This window comes from Heptranchias perlo, chromosome 2, assembly GCF_035084215.1.
Source record: "Heptranchias perlo isolate sHepPer1 chromosome 2, sHepPer1.hap1, whole genome shotgun sequence".
In the NCBI taxonomy this organism is placed as follows: domain Eukaryota; kingdom Metazoa; phylum Chordata; class Chondrichthyes; order Hexanchiformes; family Hexanchidae; genus Heptranchias; species Heptranchias perlo.
In genome coordinates, this window is record NC_090326.1 from 65,267,195 (window position 1) to 65,289,378 (window position 22,184).

General features: G+C 45.2%; 1 protein-coding gene across 1 annotated transcript in view; it reads left to right on the forward strand.

The window, feature by feature from the left end:
- The first annotated feature begins 19,560 nt into the window (after positions 1 to 19,560).
- Positions 19,561 to 22,184, forward strand: part of LOC137333667 (ornithine decarboxylase-like) — a 32,729-nt gene continuing 30,105 nt past the window's right edge. The window contains exons 1-2 of the mRNA XM_067997940.1: positions 19,561 to 19,784; positions 21,514 to 21,687. Coding sequence (XP_067854041.1) covers positions 19,614 to 19,784; positions 21,514 to 21,687 — 345 coding nt within the window. The 5' untranslated portion in view covers positions 19,561 to 19,613. The remainder of the gene's footprint in view (positions 19,785 to 21,513; positions 21,688 to 22,184) is intronic.

A 22,184-nucleotide genomic window follows, 5' to 3' on the forward strand; every position in this document is an offset into this window, starting at 1 on the left:
TCCAGATTCATCTTTCCTGCATCATTTACTATCTAATGTACCTCTGTAAGGTCACCTCTCAAGTCACCTCCTTTCACAATCAAAAGCCCATGTTTCTCCGATCTTCCCTCATAACTCAGTCCTCGGTGCTATCTTTGAGCTTAAATAGTCGGTCAAATTCTTTTTGGAAACCAAGATACATCATGTCGTAGAGCTTTCTACAATCCATTTAGAATGTCACTTTCTCAGGGAAAAAAAGTTAATAGAAATTGCTTAGGTTGGACCTTCCCCCTCCATGTTGGCTGCTGTTTACCAGGCTATCATTGGGCAGGTAATGTGGAAGGTTACTCCTGCTCGATTCCATTATTTTGATGGAAGACTAATTGGTCTGTAATTGGCTAGATCTGTTTTGTTGCCCTTTTTAAAAAAATGGCCTGTTTCCCAGCTACTAGGACTTCCTTAATTTTCAATTGTATTGAGATGTAGTTTTATAAGTTAAGCTTCTTAAAACGTGCAGGTGAATGGCCTGTGACTATATTAAAAAAAATTGTTGACATCAGATGAAAAGTGCAAAGATACAGCCATGTGTACTCTCATCGCTGCACAAAAATGGGGAGCCTTTCATCACTACAGGAGTGTTTTATTTTACAGAATGCAAAGCTTGAAAAAGTAATCATTACAGGGTGGGTATGTTTTATGAATTTGTGATCCCCACATGGATTCAGGAGTGTGCCCTTGCTGCCAAATAACTAATTGTACAGTAGCATAACCCACAGGTATAACAATAGGACTGCCTTCTGATCCGAACTGCGTATCTTTCGCACGCTTCAAAAATGTGTTTTTTTTTGAAGTGCTATGCAGGTGCCTACACAATGCAATGTATAGAGTAAAGGTGCCATGCAGATTTTTTTTTAAGAAACTGCTTTATTTGCATTCAAGGCTTGAGCTGGGTAAGAACCAAGAGATATTTTCTTCCTCCCGTTAGTAAAATTACCCACAGCATAAGCACTGCAGCTGGAAGGAGAAGCTTATTAGTACTGGTAGAAAGAAGTTCAGCGCGTGTGCACACACACTTTTCCATTGGGGAGGGGGAGGGATATCACCATGGGGTAATCTATTTCAATAGGAGCTTTGTGCATGTGTAGCCTTTGTGTTCAGTTGACTTTTCCTCACTCTTATAATAGGACTAGTTAGGGGAGATTTTCTTGGGTCTGTGCCTAATTGCACTGGATTGCCTGGGTCCAGAGAATATCGGGAAGTCAGGTGGGTGGGAGCACACGCCTGTGAAGGAACCCATCGGATTTTCCTCCATGAATTGTATAGATGTGTGTTCTAACTGACTTGACTTCTGATATTTGCTGTGATTCAGTGTGCAAAACCTGCCCCGTGGTTCAACTAGAGGAAGCAACATTTAATGTACAAGAAATGCACAGAGGAACTAAATAGCTTTTCCTCGCTCTCTCTTGCGCGCTCTCTCTCTCTTTGTCTGTGATTACGACTATCTGTTAACACCCCAGGCTCCTCCATCCTCACCCCTGTCTTAGTAAACCAGCAGGATAGACCTACTAGAGGTGTGGGCACGGTGAGAAACAGTTGGGTGAGCTTGGACTTGAGTTCACATGAGTCTGGACCCCTTGCAATCTTGCAGCGTCAGGTCAAAGACCTGCTGATTACCGCCTACCACATCCCGCTCTTCTCCCCCTCCCCCACCCCCCAACAGATCCGTACTCCTCTACGTTGAACAACACTTGGAGGAAGCACTGAGGGCAACAAATGCATAAAAGGGGACTTCAATGGCTTAGGAGTACTACTGTTGACCAAATCCAGAAGGAGTACCTCTGGTGCTGAAAAAACCACTATGAAGTAATCTACTTGCCTTACCAACATACCTGTGGCAGACATGTCTTTGCATGATAGTATTGGTAGGAGTGACCGTTGCACAGACCTTAGGAAGACAAAGTCTCATCTTCACCGTGGGGATACAATCCATTATGTAGTGTGGCACTATTGCCATGCTAAGTGGGACTGACTATGGACAGATCTAGCAGCCCAAAACTGGGCATTCATGAAGTACAGTGAGCCATCAGCTGCAGAATTGTACACCACAACAATTGGTAACCTCGTGATCTAACACATTCCTCACTTTTCCATCTCCATCAAGCCAGATTCCTAAGGGAGTATAGACGAGCATGCTAGGTGCAGCACCATGCATACCTTAGAATGAAATCTAGTGAAGCTACAACGCAGGTCTAACTGCATGCTATACACCAGAAGCAGCAGGTTGTAGACAAACCTAAGTGGTACCACAGCCTACAGATCAGAGCAAAGCTCCAGTGCCTTTTCACATTCAGTGATGAATGGTGGTAGACAACCAGGCAGCTAATTGGAATGTTCACAGAGGAGACTCCTATCGTCAGCCATGGTGCAGCTCCTTATGTCAGTGCAAAAAACAAGGCTGAAGTGTTTGCAAGTGTTTTCAGCCAAAATTGTTATGGGCGATCCTACTAGGCCTCCTGCTAAGGTCCTCACCATCATAGATGCCAGTATCCAGCAAATTGAAGAAGTAAATACTGTCCCTTTTTAAAATTAAAGGTTCTAATTATCTCAATCAACAGGCACGCATTGATTTCAAATGATAGATTGGTTACATGTGCAGCTAGGTTTAGTGCATATTTTTAGCTTGAATAATCCATGTGAATTTGAACCGGCGTCAATGTGTAATGGTTGAAACAAATTACATCAAATTGATAACACCATTTGATTGCAGATGTTTGTTAAAATGTAGCAAAGAAAACAGGCCTTCCTTAATCAGCTCAAATGTGATATTCGGCTTGCACTGATGTTTACACCAGTATGTTTTTCCTAATTACAAGATATGTTAACACCATATGTAAAAGGCTGTTGTAAATTCAATGGAGTTTACTAATTAAATTCTAATATACTCCCAAAGGAAAAAGATGGTAGACAGAGGGAAAAAAAAATCTGCTGTCAATGAACACAGTTGAGGCAGAGTAGAAAGCACAATATGACTACTTGAACTCAAACTGAAGAGTTTGAGCTTGAGGAGCAGCTGGCATCGCTGCAGGGCATACAGGAGGCTGAGAATTTCCTGGATTGTATGTTCCAGGAGTTGGTCATCCCACAGCCACAGAGAGTTCAGGACAGTAAGGGGGTGGCCATCTAGCAGGGTAGAAAGAGGCAGGCAGTGCAGGAATCCTCCAGGAGTGTGGCGTTCACTAACAGGTTTTCAGTATTGAATACCGATCAGGATGACGACACCTCAAAGGAGTTCAGTCTGGAGCATGGCACTGTGGGGCAAAGGACTGCACAGTGGGGTACAGCGAAGTGTAGGAATGTAGTGGGTATAGGAGATTCAAGAGTCAGGGGGACAGACAGGTGTTTCTGCAACCACTCCTGTGAACCCGCATAGTGTGTTGTCCCCTGGCACCAGAGAAGCATCACTGAGAGGGTGCAGAACATTTTGAGGGGGGAAGGGGAACAGCCAGAAGTTGTGGTCCATGTGGGAACCAATGACCTAGGAAGGAAAAGCGTTGAGGTTCTGCAGTTAGAGTTTCAGGAGCTTGGAAGGAAGTTCAAAATCAGAACCTCAAAGGTAGTAATCTCTGCATTACTCCCAGTTCCATGCGCTAGTGAGCATAGAAATAGTAGGATAAGAAAGGTTAACACATGGCTGGAAAAATGGTGCAAGAGGGAGGGCTTCCAATTCCTGGGGCATTGGGACCAGTTCCGGGGCAGGACCGCCCTGTTCAAGACGGATGGGTTGCATCTCAACAGAGCTGGGACCAATGTCCTTGCGGGGAGGTTAACTAATGCTGTGGGGGATGTTTTAAACTAATTTGGCCAGGGATGGGCACTAGGTGAAACATTAGAGGGGAGAAACAAGGTGCACACAGGACTGGAAGAGACAAATAGCACTAGAATAAAGAATAATTCAGAAATAGGAGGAACAACTGCGAGTCTACGATGGGTTTGGGGTGCATGTGCCTAAATGCATGCAGCGTGGTAAATAAGGTTGGTGAGCTGCAGGCACATGTCGCCATGATATAGTTGCAATAACAGAGACCTGGCTCAAAGAACAGGAGGATTGCCAAATGCCAAATGTTCCTGCTTATCATTTTCCTACAAGCAGATCACCTGATCTGGAGAGCATTTTATGAGAGCCAAGACATGAAATGTAACTAAATTTTCTAGGATGGGGAACTGAATCATGAGCTATATGTGTACCTCATGCAAACATTGAGAAGCAATTCAGTTTTTAAAGGTCTTTGAGGAAAATAACATGTTGCCCATTGACCTTTATTGCCATGTTATACACAGACAAGCCTGAATGAGCCACGGTTACCACCGCTGTGCAAATGGACTTTTGTACTGTTTATTCTGGTCATTGTCACACAGGTTCATTTCAATAAAGCTGAAGGTCAGTGACTACTGCATCCTGCCAATGGACATACATTGGTTTTGCGAATGTGAATGTAAAGTTTTTTTTGATTTTTGTAACACAAACTGTGTTTACAAATGCAGGCACATCTACCTGGGAAAAACTGAGAAAAGCTGTCATTGCAAGTTCTGTTGCAGCAGGGAGGCCATGATAGTTATAGCACCCACTTGAATCTGAACTCCAGGCAACCTCTACCACAGGCATGGGACTATTAGTGGCAGCTAAGATCACCACAGCCTTGAACTTTTCTGTCCTTTGCTCCAATCTACCAGTGGAACTTCAGCAACATTAATCAATCCAATGTGCACAGATGCATTAAATTAAATTGTGGAAACCAGACTTTTGCTGTGGCCAAGTAAAATTCTGGTTCTTATAGAAAATGACCATTTCAAATTCAAATGAGATCATCACCTAAAACTTGGCATTTTGAATTTCTTAAATGATGAAATGATTTGAAGTTTGTTGTGCTGAGTATTGGTGAGTGTGAATTGATCTGATTGAAGTTGCGTTGAGTATTGGTGAGTGTGAATTGATCTGATTGAAGTTGCGTTGAGTATTGGTGAGTGTGAATTGATCTGATTGAAGTTGCGTTGAGTGTTGGTGAGTGTGAATTGATCTGATTGAAGTTGCGTTGAGTATTGGTGAGTGTGAATTGATCTGATTGAAGTTGCGTTGAGTGTTGGTGAGTGTGAGTTGATGTGTAAGGAGTTAATGCTGTATGTAAATGTAAATCAAAGAACAATATTTTGTTAACTAGTACAGGGCATCAATTTTGATATTCAGCTGATAGAAAGTGTCGACACTTTCTATCAAGCGGCACTTACTCACTAATAACCTGCTCACCGATGCTCAGTTTGGGTTCTGCCAGGACCACTCGGCTCCAGACCTCATTGCAGCGTTGGTCCAAATATGGACAAAAGAGCTGAATTCCAGAGGTGAGGTGAGAGTGACTGCCCTTGACATCAAGGCAGCATTCGACCGAGTGTGGCATCAAGGAGCCCTAGTAAAACTGAAGTCATTGGAAATCTGGGGGAAAACTCTCCAGTGGCCGGCGTCCTACCTAGCACAAAGGAAGATAGTAGTGGTTGTTGGAGGCCAATCGTCTAAGCCCCAAGACATCACTGCAGGAGTTCCTCAGGGCAGTGTCCTGGGCCCAACCATCTTCAGCTGCTTCATCAATGACCTTCCCTCCATCATAAGGTCAGAAATGGGGATGTTCGCTGATTGCACAGTGTTCAGTTCCATTCCCAATCCCTCAGACAATGATGCAGCCCATGCCTGCATGGAGCAAGACCTGGACAACATCCAGGCTTGGGCTGATCAGTGGCAAGTAACATTTGTGCCACACAAGTGCCAGGCAATGACCATCTCCAACAAGAGAGAGTCTAACCACCTCCCCTTGACATTCAACGGCATTACCATCACCAAATCCCCCACCATCAACATCCTGGGGGTCACAATTGACCAGAAACTTAACTGGACCAGCCACATAAATACTGTGGCTACAAGAGCAGGTCAGAGGCTGGGTATTCTGTGGCGAGTGACACTCCTCCTGACTCCTCAAAGCCTTTCCACCATCTACAAGGCACAAACGGGTGATGGAATACTCTCCACTTGCCTGGATGAGTGCAGCTCCAACAACACTCAAGAAGCTTGACATGATCCAGGACAAAGCAGCCCGCTTGATTGGCACCGCATCCACCACCTTAAACATTCACTCCCTTCACCACCGGCGCACAGTGGCTGCAGTGTGTACCATCCACAGGATGCACTGCAGCAACTCGCCAAGGCTTCTTTGACAGGCCCCCCCTCAAACCCGCGACCTCTACCACCTTGAAGAGCAAGGGGCATCAGGCGGATGGGTACAACACCACCTGCACGTTCCCCTCCAAGTCATACACCGTCCCGACTTGGAAATATGTCACCATTCCTTCATCATCTCTGGGTCAAAATCCTGGAACTCCCTACCTAACAGCGGTGTGGGAGAACCTTCACCACACGGACTGCGGCTCACCACCACCTTCTCGAGGGAAATTAGGGATGGGCAATAAATGCTGGCCTTGCCAGCGATGCCCACATCCCGTGAATGAATTTTAAAAAAAAAAGTCCAGTTCATTAATATATATCAAAAAGAGCAATGGTTTTAATACCGACCCCTGCGGAACACCACTATATTTCCCTCCGGTCTGAAAAACAACCGGTCACCACTACTCTCTGGTTTCTGCCCCTTCGCCAATTTTGTATCCATGCTGCCACTGTCCCTTTAATCCCATGGGCTTTAATTTTGCTAACAAGTCCATTATGTGGTACTTCATCAAATGCCTTTTGCAAGTCCATATACGCTATTACCTGCAGTCCCCTCATCAACCCTTTCCGTTACTTCATCAAAGGACTCAATCAACTTAGTCAAACATGATTTTCCTTTAACAAATCTTTGCTGACTTTCATTTATTAGCCCATACTTTTCCAGGTGCCAATTAATTTTGTCTTGGATTATTGTCTCTAAAAGTTTCCCCACCACTGACGTTAGACTGGCTGGCCTGTAATTGTCGGGTTTATCCCTCTCCCCTTTTTTTGAATAGGGGTGTCATTTTGCAATCCTCTGGCACCGCCCCCATATCGAAGGAGGGTTAGAAGATTGTGGCCAGAGCCTCCACAGTTTCTACCCTTACTTCCTACAGTAACTTAGGATGCATCCCATCTGGACCAGGTGACTTTTCTACTTTGAGTACTGCCAACCTTTTAAGTACCTCCTCTTTATCTATTTTTATCCTATCCAATATTGCTCCTACCTCCTTTTAATGCTACATTGGAAGCGTCCTCTTCTCTAGTGAAGACTGATGCAAAGTATTCATTTAGTGCCTCAGCCATTACCTCTGCCTCCACAAGAAGATCTTTTTTGTCCCAAATCTGTCCCACCCTTCCTTTGACGACCATTTTACTATTTATGTTTATAAAAGACTTTTGGGTTCCCTTTAATGTTGGCTGCTAATCTATTCTCATAATCTCTTTGCCCCTTTTATTCCTTTTTTGGATCTCCTCTGTACTTTCTGTATTCAGTTTGATTCTCTACAGTATTGTGAATCATACAATTGTCATAAGCCTCCTTTTTCTGTTTCATTTAATCTCTATATCTATAAGTCATCCAGGGAGCTCTAGCTTTGGATGTCTTTCCTTTCTCCCTTTTGGAAATGTGTCTATTCTACACCTGAACCATTTCATCCTTGAAGGCCTCCCATTGTTCAATTACTATTTTTGCCTACCAATTTTTGATTCCAATCCACCAGGGCAAGATCCCTTTATAACTGACTGAAATTAGCCCTCCTCCTGTTAAGTATTTTTACATTTGATTGTTCCTTGTCCTTTCCCATAACTATTCTAAACCTAGTGATATTATGATCAGTGCTCCCCAAATGCTCCCCGACTAAAACATGCTCCATTTGCCCCACTTCATTCCCCAGAACTAGATCCAGCACTGTTTCCCTGCTCATTGGGCTAGAAACACACTGATCAAGAAAGTTCTCTTGTATACATTTCAGCAATTCCTCCCCCTCTTTGTTCTTTACAATGTTACTATCCCAGTCTATATTGGGATAATTGAAGTCCCCCATTATCACTACTCTATAGTTCTCTAATTGTTGAGAGTGGTGGGTGATAGGAGTGTTGTGAAGTGCAGCTGAGATAGGTGGAGAAATGAAGAGGTGTACTCACCTTTGCTGCTCTCGTGAGGTCATTGAACTTCTTCCAGTATTGCAGCCATGTCCGTGGGCGATGCACTGACCCTGTCCATAAGCATTACATATTTTGGACACCCGATACTCGTGGTGAGCAGTTTACAATATCTCCTGGTGGATCTGCTCCTGAGCTTGGTGAAATCAGCCATATTCAAATCCAGGATCTGAAGAATTGCCAGACGGAATCTGTCTGACTGCTTGCTGATGTTCAGAGATTTAGCAGAGTCCACTAGAAGCTTTCTGTGACAATTGCACACCACAGGGGGTTGAGTGCATCATCTATCCAAATGTAATAATTAGTATTTGAAAGTTTACAAGACATTGACTTTTAGGCCTGGATTTTCTTCACAAAAAGTTTCTGTTTTGTCATGTAGAGACAGTCTGACAAGTAAAATCGGGCAGAGAGGCCTTCGGCTGAAACTCTGTCCTAAAAACTGACCACCATTATTTACCTCCGGTGACCCCCCCTGAGTGGCCTGCTGGATATAGATGAAAGAGGAGGTGTGACCTTTACCTCCTTGGATTCCCCTGAGTTTCTGCCCATTTACCACCCTTACAAATTACCACCAATGGGTCAGTACGGTATCCCAGAGGCTGGAAAGGATGGGGAAGGTGAAAGGTTACACAAGGAAGCGGTTCTGCAACACTGTTTTGGCTGAAATTCATCTCTAATACTTAAAAGCTGCAGTATCTGAGTATTTAAAGGTATTTACTCAATCTCCAGGTGGTCTCTGGTGTCATTAGTCCCATCAATCACTCCGCACTGCATTAGGCAGGTGACGGATACCATGTTCAGGGACGCATCTGAGTTTATTCACTTCCACATGGACCCGGCAAAGCAGAGAGAGAGAGCCAGCTATGAACCTCTTCAGAGAGGCTGGATTCCCACAAGTGCCATTGATGCCATCCATGTGACAATAAAGCCTCTGTCTGAAAGCCCCATCCACTCCATCAACTGAATGTGCAGCTAGTGAATTGATGTAAGGTATCTCATTCTGCATGCCAAAGTTTTCTACTTGGGAAGTAGCCATGATTTCATCTCGGACAATCCATCGATACCTGCAGTGTTCAGCCAGAGCAATGTGACAGGATGGCTGATAGGAACCCGAGATACCCGCTTCAACATTGGCTGATGACTCCTTTGCCTCATCCAAGGACAGAGGCTGAAATCAGGTTAAAAAGAAGCCTTGTGGACTACCAGAATAAAGTGACCAGATTAGCGGAATTCTGTTGCTTGGACAGATCAGAGAGTGCCCGCAGTACAGTACAAGGATTTCAAGAGGGAGGAAATCAATCCCTTGATCAGGACAAAGATGCCTAGGAGACAGAAGAGGTGAGGCTGGCAATCCAGCTGTCAGCAGTGTGTGCCATCAGGCAGTGGATCATCACCTACTGCTTCCAATGAAAAGGGTGCTCTCCATCTGCATAACAACAAAGCCCTTCATGATTCCTTGCCTTGCTCTCAGTTAACCATTCCGCAAATCTGTGATATCTCTAATATCCTCTTTCAGAGAGGACAGTTACAAATATGAACCACCATATAGAACAGACAGTAGGAGACCTCCATGGAAAATAGTACACAAACATATAGATATCCAATGTCTTCCGGGTCCAGTCAGAAGCTCATTGGAGGGGGTTGCTTCAATGTAGCCATATTATCTCTCGTGAAAAACAGCTGCATCTGTGACCATTCCTTGCAGACTGGTGAGAGTATCTTGTGCTTACCAACTACCTCGTTCGTCTCTTTTACAATATATCATCTTGGATGATGGTCTTAATGTTACTAGCATTATTCTCACAATTTCATGGACACGTTGTCTAACCTGGTGAGGCCATTAAAATGCTTCTGGCACAGAATATTTGTAGGGTAGTCCATAGTTTGCAACTGGTGTCCACAGTCACATTGTACATTGTCTCCCATTTTCCAGAGGTGTAAAAAATGACTGCATGTGTCATGAGAGGTTCTGAAATGTTTCAATCCGGGTAGGTTGCAGCCTGGAAGTTCTTTTGTGGGGTTTGCAATCAAGTGATTGCTTGGGACATTAGCATTATCCCCGAACTCCTTTTGATGTGCCTCAGGATTCAATGAAGCTGCTTTAAGAGCATTAGACTGATCCCAAAAAGGTTTGTGAGATTTCAGGACTGTCTTTAGAGGGATCTGCATATCCTCATGAATTGGTAAGTTCAAGTTGGCCATGGTTTGATTGCCCTCACGAGTTGTAGGTGGTGCTCATGTTACGCATCATTGATAAACACAATGAATGTCGAAAAATGCTACTGGGCATCGATTTGTCAATCTCCCGGTATGATTAACTGGGGGAGATTACATAGATACAGAGGAGCAAAGTCATGGAGGGATTTAAAGACAAGGACAGAGTTGACGGGTGAGCAGACGGTGCGGGATAGAAGCAGCAGAGTTTTGCATAAGCTGAAGTTTACACAGGTTGAAGGATGGAAGGCTGGCAAGGAGAGCAATGAAATAGTTTAGTCTGTAAGTGACAAAAGTATGAATGAGGGTTTCAGTGGCAGATGGGTTGAGGTAAGGGCAGAGGCCAGCGATGTTAGAGGTGAAAGTAGGCAATCTTTGTGATGGAAAGGATATGGGATCAGAAGCTCAGCTCAAGATAAAACAGGACAAGGAGATTGTGAAAAGTTTGGTTCAGCCCGAGACACTGGCTAGGGAAGGGTCGGAGTCAATGGCAAGGTAAGTGTTTGTGGTGAGACCTGAAGTTGATAGCTTCAGTATTCTGTAAAGTTTAGCTGGAGGAATTTCAGACAACTCCAAGACTGGATGTTGGACAAGCCGTCTGGCAGCACAGCGGTAGTGGAGGGATTGAGAGAAATGGTAAAGCAGTCGAGCTGAGTGTTATCAGCATACTTGTGCAAGCTGACTCCATGTCTGTGGGTGGCATCGTCAAGGGACAGCAGGTAGATGAGGAGAAGGGGCTAGGGATGGATCCTGGAGGCGAGAATACTGGGTGTTGATAGAGTTGTCATTGTTAAAAATCTTCTGGCTATGATTGGACAGGTAAGAGTGAAACCGATCCCACAGAATTGGATAACGAAGGAAAAGCATTGAAGATGGACAGAGAGCTCGGAGGCAATAACACATTCAAGGAACTTGAAAGGGAGGTTGTCGATGGGGTAGTAATTAGCATGGACAGAGGGGTCGAGGGTGTTGTTTTAAAGATGGCATTAATGTAAGTGGTTTTGGAAGGGCGGGGGGATGGGTGAAGTGCCTGAGGAGGGTGAACCACTTACAATATCAGCTGGCATGGGGTCAGGGAAATTGGGTAATCAGGAGTTTAGTAGCAATGTGGCAGAGGTTTCCTGGATGAGATGATCTTGGAGATGACAGGGGCAGGGAGATAGAGCAGAAACTAGAGAGAAGTTCAGGGTTAGAGTGGGATGGGGTTGGGGGATGACTTAGTTGTGAAAGGGGAAGGGGTGATGTAGCGGAGGCAGCTGAATGGACTGTCTCTATCCTGGTATCAAAGAAATCAAGAGTTCTTTATACTTGTTAGAGGTGAGGGTAGAGAGGGACGTTAGTAGTACAGAGAAGAAGCCTGGGGTTACCTTTGTCCTCCAGAATGATCCTATAATGGGCAGTTTTGACAGAGGATAGTAAAGCACAGGAGAGCTTGATGTGGATAAGCAAAAAAGGAAAGAAAAGGAAGACTTGCATATATACAGCACCTTCATGACCTTTGGTCGTACCAAAGTGCTTTACAACCTATAAAGTACTTTTGAAGTATTGTCACCGTTGTAAATGTAGGAATCGACGAATCCCCCACCATCAACATCCTGGGGGTCACCATTGACCAGAAACTTAACTGTACCAGCCATATAAATACTGTGGCTACAAGAGCAGGTCAGAGGCTGGGTATTTTGCGGCGAGTGACTCACCTCCTGACTCCCCAAAGCCTTTCCACCATCTACAAGGCACAAGTCAGGAGTGTGATGGAATACTCTCCACTTGCCTGGATGAGTGCAGCTCCAACAACACTCAAGAAGCTCAACACCATCCAGGACAAAGCAGCCTGCTTGATTGGCACCCCATCCACCACCATAAACATTCATTCGCTTCATCACCGGCGCACCGTGGCTGCAGTGTGTACCATCCACTGGATGCACTGCAGCAACTCGCCAAGGCTTCTTCGACAGCACCTCCCAAACTCCCGACCTCTACCATCTAGAAGGACAAGAGCAGCAGGTACATGGGAACAACACCACCTGCACGTTCCCCTCCAATTCACACACCATCCCGACTTGGAAATATGCTGCCGTTCCTTCATCATTGCTGGGTCAAAATCCTGGAACTCCCTTCCTAACAGCACTATGGGAGAACCTTCACCACACGCACTGCAGCGTTTCAAGAAGGCGGCTCACCACCACCTTCTCAAGGGCAATTAGGGATGGGCAATAAATTCCGGCCCCGCCAGCGACACCCACATCCCATGAACGAATTTAAAAAAAAATTGTGGCAGCCAATATGCCCACAGCAAGGTGATGATGACCAGATAATCTGTTTTTAGGTGTTGGTTGAGGGATAAAATTTGGTCAGGAAACTGGGGACAACGCCCCTTCTCCTTCAAAATAGCGCCATAGGATCTATTACAAAAACCTGAGAGGGCAGACAACTCATCCGAAAGACGGCACCTCCGACAGTGCAGCACTCCCTCAGTACTGTACTGGAGTGTTAGCCTAGAATTTGTGCTCAAGTCCCTAGAGTTCTTGTGATGGGTGGCTAAGCCATGTGCTAGGTACATTCAAGTTTGCACCCCTTGTGCTTGAGGGACCAAACTTAAGGGATGTGCCAGGGAGAACGACAGGAATGGGAGACACTGAGGTTTTGTTGGGATTGATAGCATTGAAAGTAGAGGTGTGGGAATGTTTGAGCAAATCAATAGCAGTGATATTGTGCTGAAAGGCTATAATGTTGGCAATTTGAAAGTGCAGTTGTAAGCTACTTGGAGGATAGTTTTTTTCCAGGACCGGATGCTGAAGGAAGTGGAGTTGAAGGAGGGTAGGGGGACATGTGTGATGTGACAAACAAGGAAGTGGTCAGAGACGGCCTTGGTGATGATTAAGACCATGGGAGAGAGGCGACAGAAGAAGGTGAAGGAGCAGCTACAAACCTGCTGTTGAAAACCTTTATTATATTGCAGACCTACTTTAGTCTGACCAGCACTGAGCTTCAGGTCTGCATTATTGTGGGAGTGTTTGTTTTGTCCTAACATTAAAATGATTCCACACAAAATTTGCACTGGACTGGCATTATACTGTAGTTTGGTGCACGTTTAATTTCGTACTAAAAGGTCTTTTGGGGGATGGGGGGGGGGTCTCACATTACTTGGCCTTTGTGCACTCAAACACCAGATCAGGAGCTTACACCTGAGTCACTTTTATGTTTGATGCACTCCTAAAATCACTGCATCAGCACAAAAGTGGCAGCATATCTGCACCTGTAATCTCTGGCCTTGCTTGAGGTTTGTTAATTTTTAAATAGTTTTGTGCTGACAGCCCAAGTCGATGAATCAATTTGCCTGCTTACCTCTTCTCCATCATTATCCCAGCAAGTTAAAGATCAGCATGATTTGTCCTCTCAATCTTTTTTATAAGTTTGGTTCTATAAGTCTCTCCAAAGTATATTCTTTGAGCACATCCTACCTAAATGTAACTGGTTATCTACAGAAAACATTTTTTTCCAGCATTGTTGATCTGTGATTATCAGTGCAAGTTTTATAATTTAGTTCAACTTTTATTCAAAATGTCGTTTGATTATTTCACTGAGGAAGAACAGCATAATTTTCTTCACTGTGCTTAAACATGAGGTGAACTTGTGGTGCTGTACAATCCATTATTTGAAAATGAGTAGTATAGCTCATTTATGCGCCCGGGGAGTAAATTTCCGCTGGGTTCTCCCACTCGTCCGCAGTAACTTCGGTGAAAAAGCTGCGGAAACCCCGAGAAAAGTGTTGTGAACACCGTTTCTGTGGCTCTTTCACCAATGTTATAACAGACGAGCGGGAGAACCTACGTGGAAATTTACCCCCAAAGACTAAACTTTGAGCACCTTTCCAATACTGGGCTGACTTGAGGATGGGGATGTTTACAGAGCCTCCTCCTCCCGTTAGTTGTTTAATTGTCCACCACCATTGTAATGCCCAGTTTTGAGCTGCTAGATCTGTTCTGAATCTATCCCATTTAGCACGGTGATAGTGCTACACACCATGTTGGATGGTGTCCTCAGTGTGAAGACGGGACTTCGTCTCCACGAGGACTGTGCGGTGGTCACTCCTACCAATACTATCATGGACAGATGCATTTGCGACAGGTGGATTGGTGAGGACGAGGTCAAGTAAGTTTTTCCCTTGTGTTGGTTCGCTCACCACCTGCTGCAGGCCCAGTCTGTCAGACGCAGCAAAATCTACTGCTACTGCTGTGAATACACCAACCTTCAAACATCCACCTGTGCCATCCCCCAATAAACATGAAGACAAATAATGCGGTGTGAGAGATGTTTTTCTCTGGACGCCTGATGCAGCACACACACACTGCGAGCTGTGCCTGTGAGGAAGTAGCTACACATGTTCTTCCCCCCCCCCCCCCCCCCCAAGCTATTTATATGGGGGAGAACTCCAGAAAAAGGCCGCTGGCAGCAAGGCAAGTCCAGGAGGATTGGTGTTTGCAGAGTCATGCAGCCGGGGAGGAAGGGAAGCTTCGGGCACCAAAGAGAGACTCAAATTGATGGTAGAGCAAACCCACTATTAGCTGAATAGCACCCTCCTCTCTGCATCATGGGGCCCCTGAAATAAGAAGTTCATCTTACTCGTTAAAAGCTAGTTGAACTCGCTACCAAAGAAGTAAAACATTAACCAGATTAGATTCTGGAAAAGTTACAAAATAGCCCATAACATCATTATACTGCACTTCATGGGTGTATAAGGCTCACTTTCCTCCAGTATCTCCTGTAGTTGGACTTTCAGCATTCTTGTTCTATCTGCAATTCTCTATTTATTCTTCTCGTATCTTTGAGTTACAACTCACTGATCCCTCTGCAGCATTCATACTGTTTGTCTCCAGGAACCCTTGACCTTGTTTAAGGTAAGAAACTGTTTTACTTTTAACCTGTTGTAATAGGGAATGTTTTCCACTTTTGGAACCAGGGCTACTAATCATGCCATGTTTTATTTTGTTTTAACAGATAGGGAGAGAAATGCTTAAAAGCACAATGTTAGTTGACAGTACGGGTGCTTATTTTTTTTTTGTTCATGGGATGTGGGCGTCGCTGGTGAGGCCGGCATTTATTGCCCTTGAGAAGGTGGTGGTGAGCCGCCTTCTTGAACCGCTGCAGTCTGTGTGGTGAAGGTTCTCCCACAGTGCTGTTAGGAAGGGAGATCCAGGATTTTGACCCAGCGACGATATATTTCCAAGTCGGGATGGTGTGTGATTTGGAGGGGAACGTGCAGGTGGTGTTGTTCCCATGTACCTGCTGCTCTTGACCTTCTAGGTGGTCGAGGTCGCGGGTTTGGGAGGTGCTGTCGAAGAATCCTTGGCGAGTTGCTGCAGTGCATCCTGTGGATGGTACAACTGCAGCCACGGTGCGCCGATGGTGAAGGGAGTGAATGTTTAGGGTGGTGGATGGGGTGCCAATCAAGCAGGCTGCTTTGTCCTGGTTGGTGTCGAGCTTCTTGAGTGTTGTTGGAGCTGCACTCATCCAAGCAAGTGGAGAGTATTCCATCACACTCCTGACTTGTGCCTTGTACATGGTGGAAAGGCTTTGTGGAGTCAGGAGGTAAGTCACTCGCCACAAAATACCCAGCCTCTGACCTGCTCTTGTAAGGAATCTTACAACACCAGGTTATAGTGCAACAATTTTATTTTAAAATCACAAGCTTTCGGAGATTATCCCCTTCGTCAGGTGATAATCTCCGAAAGCTTGTGATTTTAAAATAAAATTGTTGGACTATAACCTGGTGTTGTAAGATTCCTTACATTTGTCCACCCCAGTCCATCACCGGCATCTCCACATCACTGCTCTTTTAGCCACAGTATTTATATGGCTGGTCCAATTAAGTTTCTGGTCAATGGTGACCCCCAGGATGTTGACGGTGGGGGATTCGGCGATGGTAATGCCGTTGAATGTCAAGGGGAGGTGGTTAGACTCTCTCTTGTTAGAGATGGTCATTGCCTGGCACTTGTCAGGCGTGAATGTTACGTGCCACTTATGAGCCCAAGCCTGGATGTTGTCCAGGTCTTGCTGCATGCGGGCTCGGACTGCTTCATTATTTGAGGGGTTGCGAATGGAACTGAACGCTGTGCAATCATCAGCGAACATCCCCATTTCTGACTTTATGATGGAGAGAAGGTCATTGATGAAGCAGCTGAAGATGGTTGGGCCTAGGACACTGCCCTGAGGAACTCCTGCAGTGATGTCCTGGGGTTTAGACGATTGGCCTTCAACAACCACTACCATCTTCCTTTGTGCTAGGTATGACTCCAGCCACTGGAGAGTTTTCCCCCTGTTTCCCATTGACTTCAATTTTACTAGGGCTGCTTGGTGCCACACTCGGTCAAATGCTGCCTTGATGTCAAGGGCAGTTACTCTCACCTCACCTCTGGAATTCAGCTCTTTTGTCCATGTTTGGACCAAGGCTGTAATGAGGTCTGGAGCCGAGTGGTCCTGGCGGAACCCAAACTGAGCATTGGTGAGTAAGTGCCGCTTGATAGCACTGTCGACGACACCTTCCATCACTTTGCTGATGAATGAGAGTAGACTGATGGGGCGGTTATTGGCTGGATTGGATTTGTCCTGCTTTTTGTGGACAGGACATACCTGGGTAATTTTCCACATTGTTGGGTAGATGCCAGTGTTGTAGCTGTACTGGAACAGTTTGGCTAGAGGCGCAGCTCGTTCTGGAGCACGAGTCTTCAGCCTTGGGCCCAGACAACATCCCGGCTGTAGTGCTGAAGACTTGCTTCTGTGATGATGGGGATATTGGGAGGAGGCCGAGGTGGATCATCCACTCAGCACTTCTGGCTGAAGATGGTTGCAAACGCTTCAGCCTTGCCTTTTGCACTCACGTGCTGGACTCCGCCATCATTGAGGATGGGGATGTTTGCAGAGCCTCCTCCTCCCGTTAGTTGTTTAATTGTCCACCACCATTCACGACTGGATGTTGCAGGACTGCAGAGCTTTGATCTGATCCGTTGGTTGTGGAATCGCTTAGCTCTGTCTATAGCATGTTGCATCCACTGTTTAGCATGCATGTAGTCCTGAGTTGTATCTTCACCAGGTTGGCACCTCATTTTTAGGTGCACCTGGTGCTGCTCCTGGTATGCTCTTCTACACTTTTCATTGAACCAGGGTTGATCCCCTGGCTTGTTGATAATGGTAGAGTGAGGAATATGCCGGGCCATGAGGTTACAGATTGTGCTAGAATACAATTCTGCTGCTGCTGATGGCCCAGAGCGCCTCATAGATGCCCAGTTTTGAGCTGCTAGATCTGTTCTGAATCTATTCCATTTAGCACGGTGATAGTGCTACACACCATGTTGGATGGTGTCCTCAGTGTGAAGACGGGACTTCATCTCCACGAGGACTGTGCGGTGGTCGCTCCTACCAATACTGTCATGGACAGATGCATTTGCGACAGGTAGATTGGTGAGGACGAGGTCAAGTAGGTTTTTCCCTTGTGTTGGTTCGCTCACCACCTGCCACAGGCCCAGTCTGGCAGCTTTGTCCTTCAAGACTCTGCCAGCTCGGTCAGTAGTGGTGCTACTGAGCCACTCTTGGTGATGGACATTGAATTCCCCCACCCAGAGTACATTTTGTGCCCTTGCTACCCTCAGTGCTTCCTTCCAAGTGGTGGTCAACATGGAGGAGGACTGATTCATCAGCTGAGAAAACTCTCCATAGTAATGTAATGACTTTATCGGGGAGATTTTTCTGTTCTTTGCCCAGATGCACTGTATAGCCTGGGCACGGTGAATATTGGAAAATCAGGCAGGTTGGAGTGCACGCCTCTAAATGAACTTACTTGATTTTCCTCTATTTCAATTAACAGGAAAATTGTGCGGATTCCTTGACTGACATTCGCTCCCATCTGCTCACTTTTCAGATCTTAGATGGACAGTTCCTGGAACAGAAGTGGTGGAATTTAGGACGTCATCCAGTGCTAAACCTTTCAGTTGCATGGCTGCACTATTGGTAAAGCAGATCTTCCTCCAGCCCTCACTTCCAGGGAAACTAACGGCGGAGTTTAAATGGGGCACAAAGCAAGCGGATTAAAGCTACTTCCCGAATTCCAATCACAACTATTGATCTATTGGGTTTCTGCCCTAAAAACCATTGGAATTTCTAGTTCTTCATGTTTAATTGGGAATTCACAACAAGCCAACATTGAGGGGCAGTTTTAACCCTCCCTGATTGGCGGGAACGAAGCAGGGGACCAGTTAAAATGGAGTGGCTCCATTTCCTGCTCCATTCCTGATGACCTGCGATTTTAACCACCCCGGTTTTAATGGTGGTTGAGGCCCCTAAGGAGCTCCAGCAGGTGTCTCATTAATAAATGCAAATTGCAGCCAATGGAGTACATGGGACTCTAATGGAACTTGAACTGGCTGCTGAGTGGGGAATCTGCCGTGCCCGCCCTGCCAGGTAAACCAGTTGGGAAATCATTGAGGCCTGCTAAGGTAAGTTTAAAAATACTTTCCTTTCTGGGGCTCGAAGGAGCGAGAGTGCTCCTCTGGTCCCACAAGCAAAGTCCAGGCCTTTGGTGCCCCAAGCTCCCCTTCCTCCCTGGCTGCGTGACTCTGCAAACACCAACTCTCCTGGCCTTGCCTTGCTGCCAGCGGCCTTCCTCTGGAGTTCTCCCCCCATATAAATAGCTTGGGGGGAGGAAAACCATGTGTAGCTACTTCCTCACAGGCACAGCTCACAGTGTGTGTGCGCTGCATCAGGCGCCCAGAGGAAAACCATCTCTCGCACCGCATTATTTGTCTTCATGTTGATTGGGGGATGGAACAGGTGGATGTTTGAAGGTTGGTGTATTCACAGCAGTAGCAGTAGATTTTGCTGCTTCTGATAACTATTTACCCTTAAACCTAGAGTTGATGCAGAAACTGTCTTCTGTCATATTACAATTGCAAACATTTTTTTGTTCATTCGGACCAGCATGAATTGTTTGTTACATTCCCCCAACTTCCATTGAGTCAGTATCAGGTCCTCTTACACAATTATATAATTGCTAACATGTTGCCAAGTGTCATATTGTATATTTTGTTAGGAAGTGGATAATCTCTAGCCACGTGATTGTGAAAATACTCTAGTATGAAGGTGCCTCGTGTTCCATATAAATCTTGGAAGAGAGGAAGGTGAAGAACATTATGTGGAATGCAAATCTATGACCCCATTATGATATTTCTAACATTTTAAAATGTTTTTTGAATTAAGTTTGTTGCACAATCTGAATTCTGGAACACTACCAAGTCTTCACAAGTTGAGAAAAATGGAAAACTGCACTAATGAATCCGACATTGTCATTTTGGAGGAGGGTGTCACTGCAAGCGATTTCATTGACCAGAAGATCAATGAGCAAAGGCTCACAGTGAGTGTAAACATGGTGCTACTGTGCCAGCAGTAAAGTAATTAATTTCATTGTTCAACATAATCAAAAGGTTAATAGCATTCTTTCAACTGTTTAAAAGCATTTCAAATTCTGGTAATACAGCCCTGATATTAACCCTGACAATATATTTGGAAAATGAGCCATATCACTATTGCCGGGGACAACAGTAAATGCAGAAATCTGTTGAATAGGTCAAAGAAGCCTGTACAAAAGCTGCTGCCAAATGTCTTTCCAGTAACTGTTTGGATTATTTATTTTGTGGGTTTTTTTCCTGCTACTGCTGTAATGTATATCTTGGGCCCAGCTGATCGGTTATTGTCAGTTTTGGACATTTACCCGTACTTCACAGACCACAATGGGATTCCTTTTGGGAATACACTTGTATTTAAGTTGCCTGGAGGAAAAGCATCAGAAATGAAGGGAAGGCAGGATGGTCAGGCAATGCAGAATGTAGTTGGTACCCACCAATCCGCACGCATCCACCGATACCCACTCACTAGATTATATAGATCCTGCTGTTCCTACCTGCACCTCACCCAGGAGCAGCACTTGAGGCTCCACCTCACAAGGGAAGCCATCAAAGTGCCAACTCCAGCATACCTGCTACATGTCAATGGTTTCAAGGTTACCACTGTGCTGACTCATTCCAGGCTGCTTCTGGAAATATTAGTGATATTATCCAGTTGGTTGTGCATATATGTATCAAGCAGCTGATTGTTTGCCATTCAAGCCAGTTTATCAACCTCCCTGTGGATGCCCAACATCAGCATGAGAGGGCCGTGCAATACTATCGAGCGGCGGGAATCTCTAGAGTACAAGATACCACAGATTGCATCCACGTAGCCATAGGTGTTTCCTTCATCAACCAGTAACTTGCTTCCAAAGGAAAGGCTACCACTTCTGTGACCATCAACAGCGCATCATACAATTCAATGATCACTTTACTGGCAGCTGCCACAGTTCCTTTATCTTAAATCAGTCCACTGTGCCTCCACCCTTTAGGCTAAAAGCCAAATGTTCAGGTGGATCCTGAGAGGTCAAGCTTATCCTCTGCCTAGGCTGATAACTATCGTATCTGCAGAGTATTGAAAGGGTTTCAGATGTGAGAGTTGGGGCCATTGCTGTGCAGACTGTATTGTTGATATGGCACCATGTTGTGGGCTGAGTGCTTGGTACCAACATTACTTTCCTTTCCTCTGTGTTTCAAGCCTAAATTTGCACTGTTCTTCAGCTCAGAGAACTTTTTGCGCATTTGCTCCTTTGACCTATGTGGAAAACTGCATTCACTCATTGCCATCTCCTGCAATGCCTATTGCACAGTAATTCTGTTAGGAGGGTTTGTTTTCACTCCAGAAATGACCCCTTGAGCGCAGGATAATTCAAGTCTCCCAATTTGAAAGAACAGAAGAAAGCATGAAATGAAATAGTGCAACCCCAGAACAGATCACAGGTCAATCCTGGCACCGTTCTGATCAGTGTGGCTCAGTTCCACATTGGATAGCAAACTTAGAAGCTGAGCCATGAGAGGAACATCTGGACTAATTTTAATAAAACCATAAAAATGCTGAATTGAATAATGTTCCCATGTTATGCTCAATACTTTGTTTCTAAATTATTATATTCAGTAAAGAGCAGTTATCGTATGACACAAAAACACAGAATTGGTATATGAAGAATATCTAGGTAATCACCGTTTCCTTTATTACAGGACAGCTCAGATGCCTTCATTGTTGCTGAACTGGGAGACCTTGTAAATCAGCACCTGCGATGGCAGAGGGCGCTGCCTCGAGTGAAGCCTTTCTACGCTGTGAAATGCAACAACGGCAAACCAGTGGTGCAGACTCTTGCTCAAATGGGGGTCGGCTTTGACTGTGCCAGCAAGGTAGGATTTGGTGTAAAAGCTCCCAGAAAGCTCCAGACATGTGTCTGTCAACTCTATCACTATATTCCCTTCAAGTATTAAAATCTTTCATGTATTACATATATGATAAAAATAGAAATGTTGTTGTTTTAGGATTGTGTTTTAAAACGGGCTAGATTTTCCTCTAAAGCGGATTTACTGCCAGAAATGTGCTGGGACTGCATTTCTCTCACTGGTGTGACCCCACTATGACCCTGTCCTATCTTGCTCAGTCAGTTTCATTTTACTATTGTCAGTGGGCTCCCAGCATTATTTGCCCCCTCCGTTAGGAGCTTGCCTCAGGGCAGGAGAGCAAGGAAATCTTGTGCTGCTCCGCGGTAAAGGTTCACTAGATTGATTCCTGGGATGAGAGGGATGTCCTTTGAGGAGAGATTGAGTAGAATGGGCCTATACTCTCTGGAGTTTAGAAGAATCAGAAGAACTTCTTCACGCAGAGGGTAGTGAATCTTTGGAATTCT